At 40.3% G+C, this 21,311-nt stretch overlaps 1 protein-coding gene across 2 annotated transcripts; it reads left to right on the forward strand.

The window, feature by feature from the left end:
- Positions 1–579: 579 nt before the first annotated feature.
- ZC3H14 (zinc finger CCCH-type containing 14) lies at positions 580–20,717 on the forward strand. 2 transcript variants are annotated; one of them, XM_052693437.1, is made up of 17 exons: positions 580–709; positions 1,477–1,519; positions 2,314–2,428; positions 5,383–5,423; positions 5,778–5,973; positions 6,318–6,738; positions 8,608–8,768; positions 9,793–9,893; positions 11,362–11,517; positions 12,943–13,017; positions 13,489–13,645; positions 15,000–15,223; positions 16,985–17,105; positions 17,860–17,996; positions 19,010–19,104; positions 19,721–19,827; positions 20,440–20,717. In XM_052693437.1, the coding sequence occupies exons 1-17, from the start codon at positions 674–676 to the stop codon at positions 20,444–20,446; spliced, it is 2,193 nt and encodes a 730-aa protein (XP_052549397.1). In that variant the 5' UTR covers positions 580–673; the 3' UTR covers positions 20,447–20,717. The 2 variants fall into 2 exon arrangements, with proteins under 2 accessions (XP_052549397.1, XP_052549398.1); XM_052693438.1 differs by lacking the exons at positions 580–709; positions 1,477–1,519 and adding an exon at positions 4,810–4,942 and having other exon boundaries at positions 2,316–2,428.
- The last annotated feature ends 594 nt before the right edge of the window (positions 20,718–21,311 follow it).

The following is a 21,311-nucleotide window of genomic DNA, read 5'->3' on the forward strand; positions in this document are numbered from 1 at the left end:
ATATGCTGATCTTTCTGTTCTTCACTGCCCACTGAACTGTCACTACTGAAGTGACGTGGGACGTTGGTGCAGGAGACAAATAGCACGACTTGCTTTCTGTTCGTCTGCCTTCTGTCTCCTCTGTGTAGTTCCTGCTCCCTCAGAAAGCAATCCCTCATAGCAGTAACACTGGCAGATGTCAGAAAGACGTACGTGTATTTGTTAACTCGGGCTCAGACCCAGATAGCAGCCGCGCGGGGTCCCAGCAGGCCACCCCCCGCAGGCTGCGGAGCCCGGAGCGCGCACTGTTGGACGAAGCACTGACGAGGAGCCCGGCGGAGGGAGGCCTCCCTCGGGCGTGAGGGCGCTGACCGGCGCGGGCCCCGAGCGGGACACAGCAGCGCCGAGCGAAGGGCGGTCGATCGAGCCCGCTTCCCTCCGCCCGTGACTACCGGCCCTGCTCCAACGCCGCTCCCGCCTCGACCCGCTCTCCTCTCCCTGCCGCCGCTCGCCTCTCCGCACTGACCCGGCGGCGGCCCGACCCGGACGGCCCGACCCCTGCGAGGCGACGCGGAGGGCTTGGCGGGGCCCGGCAGGGGGCGCCGCAGGCGGAGGCCGCGCATTGCCCTGCTCTGCGCTGCACGGCCCGCGCGGGGACGGGAGCGGGCGGCCCGCGGCACGGAACGGCGTGGCCATGGAGATCGGCACGGAGATCAGCCGCAAGATCCGGGTGAGAGAGAAGCGGCCGGGTCGCTCCTCGTGTGCCCGCGGCCGGGGCTCGACCCCGATCCCCGCTCGCGGGGTTGGGCCCCGCCGACGGCCGAGGGTCCGGGCTACCTCCGGCCTCCTCCGAGGGCCGGGCCGCCGCGGGCCCGGCACTGCCGGGTTCCCTTCTCTCGGGGGAAGGAGGCGGTGGGGCGAACCGGGAGCCGCGGTCGCCTTCGGCCCCGGCGTTCCCCGGGGAGGGATGCCGGCAGGGAAGTTAGCGTTGCTTTGGGAAGGGGGCCTGGCCCCGCGGCCCGGTGGGCAGCTGCCGCCTCTGCTTCCCTCGGAGCTGCAGGACGAGGCCTGGGGCACCGCGGGACGCGGGCCTGGAGCCAGGCGCTGCCCGGAGCGGAGCGGGCGGATTGGTGCCAGCCCGTGTCCCCAGCGGGAGAAGGTTGTCAGTTGCTTCCGCTCCGTAATGGCGTTGGAAGTCCCGGCAGGAATGAATGACCTTCTTAAACCATCCGGGACTTTTGTCTCTGCGCCTTGGGAGCAGAAGGTCTGTGCTTAAGAAGGGGCTGGGACCTGGGGGTTCTGGAAGTGTGGTTATCGCTGTTGTGCTGGCAATCGTTCTGTAACAGCACTTAGGTGCGAAGAACAGGAAAAGCAATGTCTGTTAAACCAAAATGTTCCGATATTTAAGGAGGAAAGCATCACTAAATGAGGCTCGCACTATTTTGCATTTTAAATCGCATTGTTCTGTCTCTTGAATGTTGTTTCATTATTTTCTAGGGTGCTATAAAAGGAAAGTTGCAGGAGCTGGGGGCTTACGTTGGTAAGTTTTACCACTTGTTTAGCAATCAACTCTAAGTTTGGTGGTCAGTAGGAAACAAGCAGGTGGATAATGCTATTCTCTGGAACAATGTATTTACTTATTGTTAACTGTGTTGCCGCATGCAGAAACATCAAGCATGAGTTTAGTTACCTCCAGGCTGAGTTACTGCTGGACTAAAATGAAAAATAAAAAGGCTTCCTTCAAAAAATGGGTAGCCTTAGTGTAAGGGGGAGCAGTATGTAGACATGAATGAATGGAATAACAACAGTCTTCCCTTGCAGGGAGATACTGTGGCAAAGCATTTGAAAAAGAAACAAACAAACAATGACGTGTCTTTTTAAATATTTAAAGAAGGTTATTTGAAGCACAAGAAGAAAGGTCATATGAAGCAAAGGCCTTCCATATAACATCAGTTACCTGTGACCACCCTGAGACAAAGTCAGTCTTTCTTAGGGATCTTTTTGACAGCATTTTGAATTTCAGACATTTGTCAAAACAAAGGATATTACTGTGAGGCAGGGTGAGGTTGAAAGGCCATGGTATGGAAGGCCATGTCAGAAAAACATTTTGCATGTGCTACATAGTTTTCCATTTGTGCAACATAGTTTTCTTCTTATGAATGGAGATCTTATTAAGAGCTTCATTAAAATAATTTTGATGAAATACATGAAACAAGGATATGTTGGATGTGTGGAGACAGGTGTGGGTAAAATCTGCCTACCAGAGGCATCATAGAAAAACGTGGGGTTTACGATTTGTTATACTTTAAAACAACATATTTCTGTTTTTATTAGACGAAGAGCTCCCTGATTATATTATGGTTATGGTGGCCAATAAGAAGAGTCAGGAGCAGATGACGGAAGACCTTTCGCTTTTCCTGGGAAACAATACAGTCAGGTTTACTGTATGGTATGTTTGTAAGCTAATTGTCACTCTTCTTATCAGTAAATTCCTTCCTCTAAATGAAACTTGAGAATGTAAGCATTTACTTATCTTCTCATTATGTACATTAATCAAAGCTTTTTACTTTGCAGCCCTAATAGATAAATCATTTTTAGTTTGTCAGCAGTTAGATGACTGCAGTGAATAAGTTTCAAAGGTAACTGGAAGGCTTAAGATCTTGTTTTGCTTGTAAAAGCAGTCAGATTTTTGAATGAAGTTTGAAATGCTCAGGTAAGTGAGCATTGTATCTTGACTTAAAAAGTAATTTCTGCAAAGCCCGCTCTGAGCATGGGAGGTTCGTATACTGCAGTTAATTCTTTAAAAGTAATGATTTTAAGAACATCTTCTTTTCTGCTAGTAGTTCTTCAGATAGCTGTTGCAAGTAGGAATTACAGGACAGATGAGTAGTGAATCTAATTCTGTATACTGTCTTTGACAGGGCTTAGCACCAAATGTTTAGGCATTCCCACCTCTCAGGCTGTTTACTTATCGCCACTACCCAGCTGTACAAAACAAAAAGAGAACCCCACAATTGCTGTGAAGAGAACAAAAGAGCAACAGATGAGCCTTTTTTTTTTTTCCTAAAGTCCTGACAACGGTGAATTAATTTGTTCTATGCTATATGAGAGCTTTAGACATGACAGTACTTCTTAAGCATTTTCTTCTATGGTATTTGGCAGATACGGCATCACTCCAGAGTTTTTTTGGGGCATATCAAAGTTGCATATTTTTTGAAGTAAAACTTATTTTCAGATCTCTAATGCAACATAGTTTTAAGGAAAACTACCTTGATATGTACAGATGAGAGATGTACTGCCTATTTCCTTCTTTTTCTGTTTATTTCCTTCGTAATTTTCATTCTGACTGGATACGTTCATTTCCAGTGCTTCTGTGCAATTAGAGTTCTGTTTAGTTAGGAACTTTAATGCAATTAAATAGCAACAATAAATATTTTAGAAGTTGAGTATGTTTTCAAACCATAAACATCAACAAAAAGTAAAAATTAGTTCCAGTTATTACAATTCACTGTATTGATTATTTAAACCAATGGATTTCCAGTTGACAGCATTACTTGTAGGAGTATAATTTGAGTTTACTTTCAAAACTTTGAAAGTAATATTTGTCAAAAATATACGAATTTGTCAATTTGTCAAAAATATAAGGATGGGAAGTGCGATTAACCTTGAATCCTTTTTTTTTTTTCTTTAAGTTGTAGTATTTTTGTGCTTTGTTCCCTCTTATGACATGCCTAAGCAAAATTTTTGACCTTCACCCTGTTAGTAAGTCATGCAGTAGTTTTTTGACATTAATATCGGGAATCAATTGGAAAATTAGATAAACATGTTGATTAGTTTAATTTTCTCTGAATCTCGATACATGCTAAAAACACAGCAATAGGCAGCAGAAAACACTTGTTTGGCTTTGTAAGTGAAACAAACTTTATTGAAAACTAATAAAGACAAAGTAAATTTCAACAGGAGGAAATCAAGATTTGTCTTGTGTTTATATTTAGAACTGTATATCAACTATATGTAGGTATTACGTCTCCTGCTGCTTTTCACATTTCCTGTTTAAATTCCATGTTCAGTTGAGTGTCTGCACTTGTTAATATAAATTCTATTTCAGAGTGCTTTATTAGATGATGAAGTAGGAATTGGTTAAAAGAGTGATAGAAAAGATGAAATGTATGCAGAAGAGTGCATGAGGACTTGTGGGGAAAGCAGTTATGTAGTACTGTAGTTAGCTTGCTGTGTTTGATTGTTTTTTGTGGTTGTTTTTTTTTCTTTTGAAAGCAGCTCAGAATTTTTACTTTTTACTTAACCAATGAGTGCCTGGCTCGATGAAATACTCGCTGAGACCTTGCTGCCTTGTTTTTTCTCTATAGCCAGTATTTCTGGGTGATATAGTGAAAGTTTCACTGCAGTTCTGTGGCAGAACTGGCCGCTCCTGCTGGTTGGCCAACCCTTGGTACTGTGAACCAGGTGTCATGTCACAGAGAGCTGAGGGTCACTGTGAAAACTGATCCGCCGTGGTCACACCAGCAGAACTCGGCTGACAAAATCTTTCATGGCATTCTAGTGAAAAGTCTTGCTTATATTTGCATGCATTTTTGTTTCTCCTGGTTTTCAATACCATTTTGCTCTTTGACTCCTTTCTCATACTCAGTCTAAAATTATGGAGATGCCCCTGATCAGGTTGGGATTCTGTCTAGGTTATGTACTTAAATGTTTTATTTTATTGTAGTTTTTAATTTTAATTCTCTTTGTAATGCATGTTTGTTTTTAAAGAGCATTATTTCTTAGCCTTTTGATTTTCTGTGTTGCTTCAGCTTGGTGCCTTTTTCACAGGCAAGCAGCAAATTTGGTACCTCGCTGAAATGTTTTTGCTCACCAACATGTCTCGAAGAATATTGTCGGTAAACACAAAGCGTATTGGAAGAACCCGAGTTGTATTAAGTGCTGTGAATTGTGTATTTTTTAGGTTTGTATTTAGAATTATTTTTAACTTTGCTGTGTAACTAAAGTTTTGTATGTGAAATAAAATTGTTTGTACTTGAGGCTTCTAATTTAGGTTTTCCAAATCGCTCTTTTTGAAGGCATTGAACTCACACTATCAATTGTAGTGGAACAGTAGAAAGTATTGGCTTCATTCAGTAATCCAACAAAATGCCTACAGTAGATGATGTGGTGAATACCCTTCGTGTATGTATGAAGTTTGCTCACTGAAGGCAAGGTACCTAAAGCCTCACGTTTTGAAGTTAGACATTGGCAGTTGGTGGAAAGCGAAGCCTTGTAGAAATAAGACTCTAATTCTAACGGAGGAAGGACACTTGATTTCTGAAAGATTATTTTTCTGAATTAAGGTTTTTCTATTTCTCCTTTTTCTCTTTTGCTTCTTCTTCTCTCCCCCTTCTCTTTCAGGCTCCATGGTGTTTTGGATAAGCTGCGATCTGTAACTACTGGTAAGTAAGAAAATGAATGTTGAGTGAAATTGAGTTTATCTTCTCAATGTAGTGTTGCATGTCTAGTTAGTTTCAAGTAATATTTTAGCTGACTGTTTTGTTAGTTTAAATTTCTATAGTTATTTTGGATCCTTTTAGAAAATGTGAGGGTGTGGGGTTTTTTTGTTTGTTTGTTTTTTGAGATAAGGAATTTATTCCCATGCCCAACATTTCTTAATATTTTTAGCCGAAAAAGCTTTTAAGGTCTATTTTCATATGAGTGATGTCTCATTTGCTACATTTGCCTAGATAGATTTATTGCAAAATCTATACTACCCCTCTTTGATATAAAACTAAAGGTACTTGTCTTTGCAGAGCCATCTGGTACAAAATCTTCAGAACCTAATATCTTTGAGAGCAACCATTCTTCCAGCAAAAGTAGTTCATGTGTGAGTGATGAGAGGAGGCGTGAGGATACCTTGCCACCTCTTGCAGTCTCCAGCACTCGATCTGAGCGAACTGACTCAAGAGTTTCAACCAGTTCACAGGAACAAAGAAACACTGCTTCACGGTAAGGCTGCCAATGGCTTACTGACATGGATTAAGCCTGTCAGAGTTGTGTGACTGTGGTAGTTGTTCTGAAGGACACGGTTACTTGGAAAGATCAATGTAGTTTTGAAGAGGAAGGCATTTCAATAATTTGTTAAATAAAAAAACATTAATTCAGGAATTGTATTAAACTTCTTTCAGTAATAGATGTGCTTAGATTAATTAACAAAAATGGTGATGTTTGTGGTGGGTTTGTATAAGAAGTGATACCTTCATGAGTCTTCCCATCTGGCTTTGTTTTATAAGCCAGAATTTTTGATTAATTTAATTGCACAGTTAATGTTTGACAGTTTCTTGTTTTATCAGGCAGTCTTGTGAAGATGGTTCTGCCTCCCGCTTAATGTCTACAGTCAAGCCTTTGAGGGAACTGTCACCTTCTGAAGCTGTAATTGACATTAAACCTGAACCAGATGATCTAATTGATGAGGACCTAAACTTTGTACAGGAGAATCCTTTGTCACGGAAGAAACCTATTGTAACTGTAACTTACGGTTCTTCTCGACCTACTGCTGAAATCTACCGACCGCCCGCTAGCAGGAGTGCAGATGGCAGCTTACAGGTGCACAGATTGCCACAGCAAGGCAACCTGCAGGGGAGCCGGCAGTTAGAAACACAGAGCTGCAGGTCTTTGGAAACAGTCCAGCTGTGCAATCCAGAAGCATTTGGCAGCTTAGCAGAGAGTTACAGACCCACCTCCAAACTCAGTGCCGATAAAGTAGGCAGTGAGGTTAGTATCATCATTGACCATGATTATTGTTATGTCTCTTACTTGCTAGGAGCCTCAATTTCTATGTATTCTTTCAGTGAAATCTTCACCTTGGAAAAATCAGTGGACTAATGTTACTGGTGTGAGTGGGTTTGAGATTTTGTTCTTTGCTCCACTGTTAGGTAGGCATTGTGCAGTTCAACGTCATCACGTCACAGGATGCTGTACAGCTGAATTAATGAGCTCTTCCATCTTGAGCTGTTTCGAGTTGAACTAATGTGTTAGCATTGTGGTGAATGTGATTAATCAGAAATAATTATTTTTATCTGTAGATAAGAGCTTTGGGTTAGCATGGTGTTTTTAAGTGCTTTGCAAATCTACACTTCTGCAAGTCTGTGTTTTTAGGATAAGATTTGTTCTACACCATACATGTGTTAGGTACACATTAGTCTCTAAGGCTCAGATACATTACTTATTTGGACCATTGTATTGCTGTTTAGAGCCATGGCATTTAAGCACTTTTTGTGATAGGTTTTGTACAAACACAAACTAAGAGATGATTGCTACATTACTAGCTTGGGAAGTCAGACTAACCCAGGTAGGGTTAGTTTTAAGACTATCCATTAAGAGATCTGTGTGAGTGGAATGAAGATTGTTGTGGCTGATGTTATAACAAAGCAGACGTTTTACTTACATTGTATTCCATCTCATGTTTCCCATTGTGTATGTAGTTTTCTATCTTTGCTACAATTTAACTGATTTTTATAAATGGGCAGTGATTTTTGTTTGACAATATGGAAAGCTTTGTAGAGATGTTTGCTGATGTGTTTGGTTTTTAAGGTGGGGAAGTGACAATTAAAATGTAGGGATTTGTATAAGGCTGCACATAAATTATTGACAATTGAGTCACAGCTCTTCTTGGTTGCATGAGGATAAAATCTTGATACTTTTATTGGTATTTTATTAGTAATCTTCAGAAGAGTGCTGTTTCAGTAGTGTTAATTACAAAGTGGGCCTTTGCTGTACTGTGCTGCATCTTTAGGCAAGTCCTCATGTTTTGGAAAATCTTTTCTTTAAAAAGTTATTTTATTCAGGAATTGGTTTGTGTTGTTTGTTTTTAATTGCATATGTCTTATGTATTGGTGTAGTCCAGGTCCACTCCTTAGGAGATTTTTCCCTCCTTGGAGGACATGTAGTCTGTTGAAAGTCATAGTGTACAAACCTAGCAGTGCCTCTTTTGTGTTCTTGTGCCGTTCAGTGCTGAGTGGTGGTTCCTATAGGAAGTACTGATATGTATTGCTCCTCCAGTGCTTTTCCACAGGCTAGCATTTAAATGTCACTACCGTGTGCACTGTTTGGTGAGTGGCTGTCAGAAAAAGCATATGATACTTCTGAGCTCCACCAAACTGCCTGCAGAGCTGCTAGCGTCCTTTGGAACGTGCCAGATAGCTAGAACTTAATCTTTATAGTGATCTAGGAATTAGACTTACTGCATGGAAGAAAGTCATTCTCAGTTATTTCTCTTTTCTCTATAATAATTTTAATGGGTGCACCCTGAAAGGCATTGTGCGTTGCTTTGAAAAACCCTCTTTTTCTCTGTAGCTGTCCAATAAATTGTCTTTTCTTTAGACTTCATTCTCCTCCTTTTCTAAGTGTTGTTTACTGTCACATTTTTAATGAGGTACTTCAGTGTAAATGTATCTGATGTTCATTTCTCTATTGCTGACTGTCATTTGCTTCTGCAAATGGTGTCTTAGTCTTAGGTTCAGGCAATTTGAATGCAAGTTCCCCATCTTCTGGTTGTAAGTAGAATAGCAGTATTTCCTTTGCTTGCTTATTAATGTGTGCATTATGCTGAATGAATTGTTTTGGCTGTTCTGTTTGCTGCAGGAAGAAGGCGCCAGAAAGAGAAGGTTGCCTATTGTAAGCTCAGTAGTCAAAGTGAAAAAGTTCTGTAACGATGGTGAAGAAGAGGAGGAGGAGGAGGACTATGGACTACGGACTGGAAGCATCTCCAGCAGCGTGTCTGTACCTGCAAAGCCAGAAAGAAGGTACTTAAGAACACGGTGATTCTATGTAATTTCCAGAAAAAACTCAACGAACAAAAAAATTTGAAAATAGACATTGGTGGAAACTGTTTGCAGTTCTGAAAACTGACAGAAAAAAAATCAGTAGGCCATTTCTACATTTTGTACTCTCACACTGTTGTGATTGAGCTGCCTGTTTATTCCAGCTTTTTTTCCAGAGTATTTTCAAACCAGTTGTCATTGATCAGATAAAGCTAATTTTCTTTTTGGCACTGTGCATGCTGCTGTCATTTCCATCTCTATTACTTTAGATCAGAAACTAATGGATATATTTTTAATGTGAAATTTGCCTCTTTATGTTGCTCTACGCTTTAAGATTATTTTGACTTTTCAGAAGATTTAAGACATTCCTCCCCACCCCATTCTGTTTGAGTGTCAGGTGTTAGTCAACATCCGTCAGCAGTTTGTGTCTGACTTCCAGCACTGAGAGGAAAAGCATTTAAACTATGGACCAGGTAGCTGTGTAGTGCTAGCTTGTATACAATCTGCTTTAAGCTGAACTTAGCTTCAGCACCACAGCACCATCAGCAATGCCTGATTTAAACTTTAATGTTCAAAGAGAAAAGGAAAGCAGAAGAGAAAATTTTTTTTACAACTAATATAGTTTTAACAAAATCAGTCTTCATCTGGATCTTACTGCCTGAGGTAGCTGCATAATTAGTACCAATGCACACAGCGTAACAGGAATGTGGGGGGCAGAGGTGGGTGGACAGGAGTGACAGAATTTGTGCCTTTCAGAAGCAGAATGGTTTTGCAGCAACTGAAGACGAGAGGTAAAATGAACTTTGCTTTTGTGAGCACTTTATGGATCCCCGTTCATTCAGAGAGTAGTTTAACAGGTTGAAAACATAGGCAAAGTGAGTTTTTAGGTGATGATTTCTATCTGTATTATTGTAACTTGTTAACGTGTTAAAATACCTGTGTTTAGCATGGATGTGGTTCCTGTTGCAATCCATCTACAATTAATTGCTTTTTTCACCTCACGTAGACCTTCGCTGCCACCTTCAAAACAGGCCAATAAGAATTTAATACTGAAAGCAATCTCTGAAGCACAGGAATCAGTTACAAAAACAACAAATTATTCTGCAGGTAAGTAGCATTGTTTTATGCTTATGCTGAGCTATAGTAATTCCAAGCCCTGTTCTATGTATCCAGTCTGAACATAGCACTTAGAGATAAAACAGTGTTGAATGGTGGATGTCGGTGATACCTAAGGGATTTTCCATGTCCTGTGTACATTACAGTAACAATCTTCAGTGATGAATTATGAGTGTACACAGGGGGGAAGAAAGAGGTATTTAAAATATATTAGTCAACACAGTAAGCCTGTAAAGTATCTAGAGGCAAAACCGTAGAATTAGAAGAGACCTTAAAAAAGCCATCTGTTTCCAACCCCTCTGCCACAGGCAGACTAGCCACCTGCCAGATCAGGCTGCCCAGGGTGCCATCCAACCTATATCTGAAGAAATTACTGCTTAACATTTAGTCTGAATCTCCTGTCTTTTCGCTTGAAACCTTTCCCACTCGTCCCATCACTATCAGAGCATGTAAAATGCCAGTCTCCCTGGTGTTTATAGGCTCCCCTCAAGTACTGGAAGGCTGTAATGAGTGCTCCCTGGAATCTTCTCTTCTACAAAATGAAAGTACCAGAAGTTTTTTCAAGTGTTAACAGTTGCCAAGGAGAAAGTACTCATTATTAGGCGTATTGTTGGAGCTAATTGTTTGCTCTTGTGTCTCTTTTCTGCGCTGTTCTTCCCTTTGAGAGGAGAAGAAAGCCAAACAGCAAAAAAATCAAAGTATACTGGATGTAGGTAATCAAGACACAGAATTACAAGGAACGTACTGTTTGGTATATGAGCTTATATTCTCTATAAGCAGAACTTTAGTTCAGTGGTTTTGGGTACTGAGATGCTCTTGATACAGCAGCTGAGCAGTTGCCTGTGTGTTGGCATTCAGTTTTCCTAGCTAGGAAGGACTTTGACTAATGAAGGGCAAATCTAGCTGTTGCCTTTGTGCTGTCACTTCATTGGATGTGCTTCAGCTTGAAGCATTGCATGTTGGCAGTGAAGGAGCATTCACTAAGCTGCCTGAACCATTACTTTTATGCCATCTGGAGTAAGACTGAGGGCTATCCAAAATTTCTTGCCTGCTCTCTTGCAGAACCTGTGAACTAACAGTAAGAATCAGATATCTTCTTCTATGTTAACGTATTTACAGAATGGTCATTGGGAACCTGTTTCTTGCTTTCTAGTAGTTACTAGTATTTTCAGTGTTGTGTGGGTGCTGGTAACTTGATCTAAGGGCATGAGATGTGTTTGACTCCTTCATTCAGTTTTTTCTTACAAGTAGATGTTCTGTGATAGAGCTCATGGAGTGTTCTGTGCACATCCATGAGTGCACTTTCTCACTGAGAATCATACAGGTAGCTAAAGATCCTTTTCATCTGAACAGATGGTTGAGGTTTGTGTGCATAATCTATTGGAGCTATTTTAGCTTCATATGTAAAAGTAGTGCTTGGATTAGATTAAGTGATTTACCATTGTTTCTGCATTTAAAGTTCCACAGAAACAGACTGTTCCAGTTGCACCAAGAACTCGAATCAGCCCAGAAGAGTCTCACTTAGAAGTAATCCATCTGCAAAGCAGACTCCCTGCTCTGTGTTCCCAGCTTCAAGTAGAAGAGCCAAAGGAGCAGACAGTTGAAGGAATTCAAGGTCATCTGATAATATTCTTTAATAATTTATTCCAGAGAATGTCATTTTACAGCAGGTTGAGCAAAGAAAAAGAGATGTTTAATTTTTTAAGTCATCCTCAAGAGTTGCATGTGGAAATGACCTGAAAACCAAGAAGCTTTTTGAAGCATTGCTGTAGAATATAACCATACACAGATAACTTTGGATGAGTTAATCTGCAAACAAAGGACGATACAGCATTCTGGTCTATCATGGAAGAATGATTTTGCATAAACAAATACAATAAGTGAATTTATCCATGTATATTTGGGTGAATTCTTTGCATTTTTTTCCTTGACATCTTGTAGGAGTAGTGCTATTGTAAAGCTTATATGAGAATTAAGATAATGTATGGTTGGAACAATTTTGTAGCATGTGTAGAATTAGAGATTCTTTCCAATGTGTTTTAATCACACAAAGAATTTTAAAGTTTTACTTCATTGTGTTGGTGTTGGATATCAGAGTAGTTGTAACTATGAATAGTAAGCTTTACTTTTGCTTCTGTTAGGAAACTCTTTAAGGGAAAATGGTACAGTGTCTGATGGTAATCAGACTGCTTTTTCAGCATGAAAGAATATATGTGTTACAAGGAATTACGGAAGTAACATGGTAGAAAAATGCTCCTTTGAGAAATGAGTTTACTCTTACTAAGTCAGATTGCTGGAACAGGCTGCCCAGGGAGGTGGTGGAGTCTCCTTCTCTGGAGATGTTCAAGACCTGCCTGGATGCCTACCTGTGCGACCTGCTGTAGGGAACCTGCTTTGGCAGGGGGGTTGGACTCGATGATCTCTGGAGGTCCCTTCCAACCCCTACAATTCTGTGATTCTGCTGAGCAAAATTTGGTTTCAGGTCTTTGTTACATCAGTTCTTTGTCATTGGTAAGGATTGGAAACAAAAGGATTCCAACAAAATAGTTGGAATTGTGTCTGTAAAATACGGAAGAACAACATTTCTCAGTTTCTGAATTGATGTGCAGAAAATATTCGTGAAGTTACGGCACTTTTTCAACTGAGATGGAATGACATCTTAAGAAACAGAAAGCAAAATAGTTTTTCTCAAGCTGTCAGTCAAATATAGAATGTTGCTATTTGTTTCACCTTTTTTTACAAAGAACCCAGTCTGTTGCAGGGTACTGCTGTCATGGGTGTGTGTGTTCTCTGAATAGTCATCACCTCCAGACAGCTATGCTGTCTGTCTGGAGCAAACTTGTTTCTGAAACAATGAAGAAGGTGGTTCGTAATGAGAACAGACGTCACTGTTCAAGTTGTGGGGGAGTTATGATCTATGAGAGTATGCTTCAGTTTTACTTCATTTTTAAAGCTTCATGCATTAGTCTATAGCAGCATTGTGACACAGAGTAAATTACGCTCCTGATTCTTGGTGGGTTTTTTTGTTTCTTTGCTTTAGGAGCAGAACAAAAGGAGCTCTCTTCTCGGCTGCAGGTGGATCCCGTCGTTGAGGATACCTTGCAAATAACTCAAGGTTAAGTCTCATGATCTTTTATTCCTAATGAAAATTTGCTCATTCTCAAATGCTACTGGTAGTGATACTAAAAGAAAATTTCCTTTCTGGTTATTGATACCTATTTCTAGTATTTTCTACTTTCTACGTGTCTCAGGAGAGAAACTGTTACATCAGTAGGTGTGCAGAGCTGAGAGATTTTGTGTGTATGTTTCCTTCAGTGCTGTTTCAGTACAGCATTATTACATTCCAGTGCAAGGTTTTCTGTGCAAGCCTAATATTGTCTATGGTTCCCACTGATCAATGTTTATGGAAAAAGCAAGAAAGTAAAAATGTTTTCTGTAAGCTACTAGTAAGAATTTAGAACAAAAGAAATGTAGTTCTTTGGCCATGTAAATGGACTTTTGTTAGTTATGATGTAAGTTACAGTGCAATTACATGATTATTTTTGTGATTTTTTTTTTTTTTAATGTAATTTTTCTCCCAAATCAGATTACTACGATGGAGAATCGATGGTCCATACTGATACGAGGTCATTCATCTTGAAGAAGCCCAAGCTGTCTGAGGAAATAGCACCACAGAATCAGCAACTGGGAAAGAGGGCCACAGAGGCAATGCGAGTGCTCTCGGGACGTCTGATACAGACACGGTAGAAAGTTATTTCTCATAAAGTCAGAATGTTTGTGGATTAAAAGGAATCGTTCAGCCGTTCTGTTGGTTGGCACGTCCAGCCAAGATCTGTGTAATCGTGAAAAATGAACTCATGTTGAACGTTGCCTTGGGCAGAAGGCAGAACCTGTTTCACTTTCTTTTGTGTTTTTTATGAAATGCCTTTTAATGCAATAAAAGTAAGAGCAGCCTTGCTTGAGCTGTCAGTATTGGAAGGAAAACAGCACATTCTGCATGAAACTCAGTACCACAACAGTCACACAGTGTGTGGAACAAGAGATTTAAGTCACCTTGTGAGTTTGGCCAGGAGTTTAAATTTCTCATCAGTTGCAAATGATTCGTTGTGGGTGGCGTTGTTTTTTTATTTATCCAAAGGAATGAGCAGCATACAGTAATTTTTCTATTTCTTTAAAGGACTCAGTATTCCTGCTGGCAAATAGTTTTATCTGTATGTGTCTGCATCTCACCTGGTAAGCAAAAACTGCTCATAGTTACATGATGTACTTCATCGCTATGGGCTGCTGTGCTCTCTCATTGTGTTTGGGAAACTCAGGTTTCATTTCTATGATTGGCATTAAGAGCACGTGGTGATTAAGACCAAAACCAGCAGTGAACGAGCAAACCACAAAGGAAAATCTTTCAGAGTAGTTGACACAATTCACAGTTGACAGCTTTGGTGTCAGGAGAAAGGCAGTAAATGGAACTGTTTCTGACTACTTAAACTTAAGAGTTCTGCCTAGTCATGCTGTCAGCACTGTTTTTTTTCTCTTTTTTAGAGGCATTCTGCACTGTAGTTGCTTTTAGCCCAGTTTCATAGAGAAACAAAGTTTATACCATCACTTTGTGTCAAAGACAAGAGCTCCATAGTGAGTTACCAAACATTTACAGTCACGATGGTGTAGGTAATTACTCAGATGGAATGGATGGGACATTGAAAGAGTGGAGAAAACACGCATGCATCTCCTGGTTTTATACTTTGCTATCCCCTTAAAGTACTGTCATAAACAAAATCCCTTAAATGATAATCACTTTCCTGTGTCTGTGTTTGTTAGAGGCTTTCAGATCTGTATGTTTAGCTGGGTGCAGCAAACTTGAGTGTACCCAGCAGTTCTGTGCTGGATGCTGCTGTAATCTGTATTACTTACTGGTGTGCAAGAGACTCCTGAAAGCAAACACTTATGAGTAATTGAAGTTAATTATTGTTAGTCTTAAAATAAAGTTTGATGCTGTGTTACTCTATGGCTTGTGATACTACTGGTACAAAGGCAGCTCACATTTTTTACTTGGGAGACTTGAGTAAGAATCTATTTCTACTACATTTCTTTATTTTATAGAGACCAGATTGCACAGCCAGAGAAACCTGCTAGCCCCAAGTTCATCGTGACACTGGATGGTGTGCCCAGTCCCCCGGGATACCTTTCAGATCAAGAAGAGGAAGACATGTACATAACTGAAGGATTAAAGCCAATTACCCAAAATATATGTGCAGGCAAAGGATTGAAAGGCCTTCGAGCACAGCAGATGCAGATTGTAACCCGGCAGCTAGACAGTTCTGATGGTAATTACCCTTGCCAACAGGATCTAACACTAATGTGGTGGTTTGATTGCATGTAGAACTTCTGGATGTTATCATTCTCAACAAATCAAAGCAATGGTATTTATCTTTCCCATGAGAACATCCTTGAGGCAAATGAAAGGTGGTAGTTCAGTGGGTTCGTATATTTAGAGGCTTTTATCTTGATAAAGGAGAGCAATACCACTCTGTACAGCTCAGTAGTGGTGATTGTTTTTGGGTTTTTTTTTTCTCATTTGAAAATGTAGTTTGTCTTCATCACCAGAAATCTGCACTTCTGGTTAATTAGACAGATTTTGTGATGAATGCTTTCCCATGTCTCCAACAAATGCATCAGTTGGTATTAACCTTAATGTTTCTGTCTAGATTTTTCGTACCAAAATGTGCATTGAACATTGGTGTATTTTCAAGTATTTTGAACACAAGGTGTTGGTTGAGTTTTCAGCTGCTGGAATATATTTTGAATAATGTGGGATCTGTGTACGGAAACCTAAGCTTAAATTGTTTCTGTTTTGAATTTGATAAAAAATAGAAAGGCTGCTGTTTTGTCATTGATCTGGTGAGTGCTTAAAGTCATGCTTGAATTCAGCTTATTTAGATTTCTTATGAAAACAGAGACTTTTATTTTCTACAGTAGCAGTGCATCCAACTTTTCAGAACTAAATAAAGGATAATATTTGATACTGTGTGAAGAACACTGAAGATTCACGGATCCAGTAGTAAATGTATGAACAGTTACAGGAAAACTGTGGGGGAGTTCTGGTCTTAATCCTGTAGGTGTTTTCTGTGAACCTTTCTGTCCCACTGGCTTCAGTGTTACTGTTCATTTTATGCAGTCTTAAAGAAGTACACAATGTTAAGGTAACCACGAGACTACTGTGTCCAGTTCTGGGCTCCCCAGTTGAAAAAAGACAGGGGTTTCCTAGAAGGAGTTCAGCAAACAGCAACAAATATGATTACAGGCCTGGAGCATCTCCTGTATGAAGGAAGGCTGAGTAACCTGTGTCTGCTGTTCAGCCTGGGGAAAAGAAGACTGAGAGGGGATCTGATAAATGCTTACTAATATCTACTGGGAGGTGGGCCACAAATGGATGAGGCCAGGCTCTTCTTGGTGGTGTGTAGCAATAGTGCAAGGAGTTATGAACATAGGAAGTTCCATACTAACGTGGAAGGGCTTCTATATGATAAGGGTGAATGGAGCACTGGAAAATCTCTGGATCTCTTCTCTGCAGATATTCAGGACCCATCTGGAGCTGTGTGACCTATTGTAGGGCACCTGCTTTAGCAGGAGGTTTGGACCCTATGAACTCTTGAGGTCCTTTCCAACCCCTGCAATTCTGTCATTCATTGGTACCCTTTTACTGGTACAGTGAAAGACATATTAGAGTAACACCCTTACGAATGTGTGCTTTTACCAGCATTGCTTCATTCATGCTCCTGACTAAAGCTTTGTTGTACAGGAAGTGTTTCAGGTATAGGTGTGTATCTGTTAAGGATTCTTAATTTGTAAATGAAGTTAGTCTGAAGTGCCATACTAATAAATCCTATTTGTAAAAACACACACTTTTTTGCTGTTGATAATTTCTTTTTAGTAGAGGCTTGTCATCAGTTGAGCTGAGGTGGGTGGGCACATGAAAAATAGAAAATATTTTGAATTTCAATTATGCTATACTATGTAAGTCAAAATGTGTATGGAACCAAAAAGTTATCAGATCTATTTGTTTGTTTGTTTCTTTTCCTTCCTAGTGGAAATGGAACAGTTGAATGTGCTACAGAAGCAGGAGAAGGTGCTCGAGCGCTGCAAGTACTGGCCTGCTTGCAAAAATGGAGATGAATGTATGTACCATCACCCCACACAACCTTGCAAGTGAGTAGTACAAAGCTCATCCACTTGAAATCTTACCATTATTTTTACTTCAGCGCTCCAAATTTCCCTTCTGTGGTGGTAATTTTCCCAACGCAGCATAAATCTATTGTGGTACTGATGTAACTAGGCAGTGGGTTGTGACAATGCTTTTCAGTATGTTAAGGTACCATTATATGGTGCTGCTGTAATTTTTGATTTGAAAGCAAACTTGTGAATGTGCACTGAGCGTTTGACTTCTCTTTCACAAGCAGCAACAATCTAGAGGAAGATTTCTGTTTTGAGATAAATGCTGGGTGGCTTCCTTTACTCAGTTATTAGAATTTTCCTTTTTAAATCCCACATACCTAAATACAGAATGGCATTTCCTCTACATAAGCCATATCATTTTGGAAACTCTGTGCCCTCTCCCCACACAAACATCTGAATTCATGGTGCCTTTGCTGCTCGGCACTACACGCTAAGGATGATGCTTTAGCCTGCAACAAGCAGCTTGTGAAGGAACTGCACTGAGTGTGGAGTAGTTCTGTTGTTTACTGTGAATGAAAAGAGTACATAGGGGAAATGGATGCAGATGAGTCAGCATGGCTTGTACACTCTGTCTGCATGCCTGGCTTTGGAAGTAACTAACATACATGTGCAGACCCTGCTGCAGTTCTCGGCAGCAAAACTGTGTAATAGTCTGGCTTTCATGTGCAACAGCTGCTTGAGGATTTTGCTCCAGTCAGAGCTTATATCTTAATTTCTTTTTACTCAGAGTTTTTCCCAACTGCAAGTTTGCTGATAAATGCTTGTTCATCCATCCAAACTGTAAATATGATGCAAAATGCACTAAACCAGACTGCCCTTACACTCATGCCAGTCGACGAAACCCACTTCCATCTCCGAAACCAGGTGAGCTCCTTTTGTTTTCTGAGCCTTAAATGAAGGGAAGGTAGTATAGAAGGAGCAGAAAATGTAATTGATGAAAACATATATATATTTTTGTGTGATGTGACTTAATTTTCTTTGATGTGTTAATGTTAGATAACAATAATAATCCAGAATTATGACAAAAACCTGTGTTTGCTATTAAAAAAATATATATATCCCAGAATGCTGTTACTCGTGAGTCTGTATAAAATCTCACCCTCTATGCAAGGCCAGAGTGGTGCCTTGCACAAGTAGTTCCTTCTGCTGGAGGAGTTAGCCAGCACTGCAGTTCTCAAATTTGTTCTCAATTAATTCATGTTACAGAGCTTATGATGCAAATTGAAAACAGAAGGGGTGAAATATGTGAGCTTTTTTTGTAGGAATTTGCTTTTATAGTGAAAAGATGACTTTCAGGGAATGAGGTTACCCTATGACAGCAACTGCTGTGCTTGAAGCATCGTTGGTATTCCTAAGCCCTTGAGCAGTGCCAAGGGCTGCACCACTGAAGTTGTGATTTTTTGGAAGTGTCTTAGTCCTCAGCCATAGTAGGATGCAGTTTTGTTACTTTACCAGCAGACATAACACAATGTGCTTATCTCCTTATCATTTCCAGCAGCTCCAGTGTATTCCTGGAGGGTGCACTGCCTGTGCATTTCATTTCTATTGGCTTGCACTCTAGCGGGCTTTCAGCTGTCTAAATGCAGCACATGAAGTTTTCTGCCTACCAGGATCACTGCTAAATGTGTTGAAGTGTTACCATGGCACTTCTGCTGCAAAATAGTGCAGAACTGAGGATAGTGATTACCTGATAGTCTTGTTGTACCACAGGCTGAGATCCACTTAGCACACTGTGATGGGTTTCCTCTATTTCTTGCAGAACTGTGGTGTATTATAAAGTGTAATTTCTTGTGAAAGGATTGATGTATCTTTGTGGAATTACATTTTAAAAAGCAATTTGTTCTGATTGATGTCATCTTCCTGTTCTTTTTTATTAGCACCACTGCCCGCACAGTCTGTATCCTCCAGCAGCCCGCTGTGCAAGTTTTTTCCTGCTTGTAAGAAAATGGAATGTCCATTTTACCACCCAAAAGTAAGAACTATCTCCTGTGTCTTTGCTTCTTTTCTACAAAGTACTTGAAATACATTGCTTTGAGTCAGGAAATGTCACTAACATTTCCTATTTTTTGCTTTCACATTTCACATTTTAATATTAGCTCAGAAACAACATACAATGACTTCACAAAAAATCTGAAAGTAATATATTTCAGACTCCTGAGTTTTCCTTTGGGCATGCTGCAGTGTGCGAAAACTTCAGCAACTGACCAGTTACCAGAGTACATCAATGCAACTTATATTAGAAGGCTTTATAACCAAAGTGCTTGAAAATTGTGCCCATACGTAGTTTCACTCCAGGAAGCTTAGTGCTTTTTCAATCTCTAATGGTGCTGAAATGGCTTGAAGTGAATGGATTTCCACCTGTCAGTTTAGTGGTGGTCTTGGAGCATTTAACTCACAGTTAACATTTACAAGCAGGGATGCCTTTCTGCTCTGGGTTGAACTGACAGCACTCATCTCTGAGACCATCAGTTGAATGATCTGAAACATCGTACAGCGATACAAATTTCCATGTAACTCTCAAGGTTAGCTTGTTTGGGAATTAAAAAGCCACCATCAAGTAGCTTGTTCTAACGTGCTTTCATTTTTAGCATTGTAGGTTTAACACCCAGTGTACAAGGCCAGACTGCACATTCTACCATCCAGCTATTGCTGTCCCTCCACGCCATGCCTTGAAATGGACTCGAACTCAAACCAGGTGATTTTATTTTATTTTTTCCTCGATAAGTCTACTGAAGTCACAAATGTAATTTTACTGATATGAGTGTAGTGTCTGTGATCAACAGCCAAGATTATTTGAAGAAAGATAGCTGTTAGAGGCGTCTTTCTTGAAGAGAACTCCTTACTGGCTGGTCTCAGTACCATAAATGTTTACTGATGTGATGGAACACTACAATGCAAGTGCCCTTCAGTTAGGATGTGGAAGAGCTGCTGAAATCCTGGCCTAGATGTGTTGGATTTTTAGTGTTATTCAACTAAAAGTTGGTAAACACAACATCAGTTGTTCTTAACCACTCTTTTATGTTTCTTACCAAGCTCTCTTTTCCACAAAATGTTCAGATTCTTCTTTAAAGTGTTTGTGAGCTGGGCAGTTCTCTGTTCAGGCCAGGAGACTCGGTGGCAGAGCAGCTTCAGCTGTCCCAAAGCTCCAGTCATTGGTCCATCTTAAAGATACTCACATTGCCTGAGCGTTTTACTTCATTTAATCTCATTTAAAAAATAAACAAAAACTCTTGATTGCTACAAAGGTAGGAAATCATCTTTTCAAAAGGGTAGGAGTTACATGGCTTGTTTCTCTCTTTCCCCACAGTGAATGACGGTGATACAAATGGGGACTGAACTCTGCCTCCTTTGGACAGTAGTGGAAAGGACAGCTAACCCCCGGGCACGGGATGTTAGAAGAATTCATGCATTTTGAACTTTTAATATACATTGTTTTCATAAAACAAAGTTGATTGCATACTTGAAATGTCTCTAATTTTCCAAGTTTGTAAGCTTGAGCAATTTTACATTTTTTTTTTACGCGGTAAGAAGATGTCTGTGTAATAAAAGTTTACTTTAAATTCCATTAAAAACTTTCAAAGCACATTTTGTGTTCTGTTTGAATAATGTTTCTTGCTTAAGATTAGGTGTGGCAAAGAAATGTATCGTTATTAGGAAGTTTATTCCTGTATTAAGATTATGCCAGAAGTACTTTTTTCCCGTCAGCAGGTGTTTGGTATGACGCGCAGTGCTGTCCTAGCAAACAGTGCCTCAACCCTTAACCTCTTCACTGGGAAGAAGAAGTTGCTGGTTTGTTGGATCTTTTTGCCATGCAATAGTTATCAGACCCTGGCTGCTTTCTCAAAGAGTGGCACAGGGGGGCACAAAAACACTTCATAGGAACGATTAAGCAGAAATGTGATGTTGTGCTCTATTCAAAAACCTTACGAAATTAAACACCACTTCTCTTGAAAGAAAATGGTTTCAGATATCATCCTTTATAAGTGGAAGTGAGAACGTATCTCTGAGTCTGATTCTGAAGAATCTCTTTATCTTGCAGCACACCCAAATCCTGGACACGCTGTAATAAATTTCTTTGGAAAACTTCCAGTGAAGCTTCCCAGTAATATCTTAATGGGCACCATAATGATGGAACGTGGGGAGCAGGAACATGAATGCACTTTTTTATTAAACGTTTTG

This window comes from Tympanuchus pallidicinctus, unplaced genomic scaffold, assembly GCF_026119805.1.
Source record: "Tympanuchus pallidicinctus isolate F22 unplaced genomic scaffold, pur_lepc_1.0 scaffold3, whole genome shotgun sequence".
NCBI classification, from domain to species: Eukaryota; Metazoa; Chordata; class Aves; order Galliformes; family Phasianidae; genus Tympanuchus; species Tympanuchus pallidicinctus.

What these genes read in the sequence shown, in the direction of transcription:
- ZC3H14 (XM_052693437.1), top strand. Translation starts at nt 674, where the DNA reads ATGGAGATCGGCACGGAGATCAGCCGCAAGATCCGG. An exon ending in GGAGCTGGGGGCTTACGTTG is followed by an intron (nt 1,520 to 2,313) that starts GTAAGTTTTACC and finishes TGTTTTTATTAG; the next exon opens with ACGAAGAGCTCCCTGATTAT. An exon ending in ACAGTCAGGTTTACTGTATG is followed by an intron (nt 2,429 to 5,382) that starts GTATGTTTGTAA and finishes CTTCTCTTTCAG; the next exon opens with GCTCCATGGTGTTTTGGATA.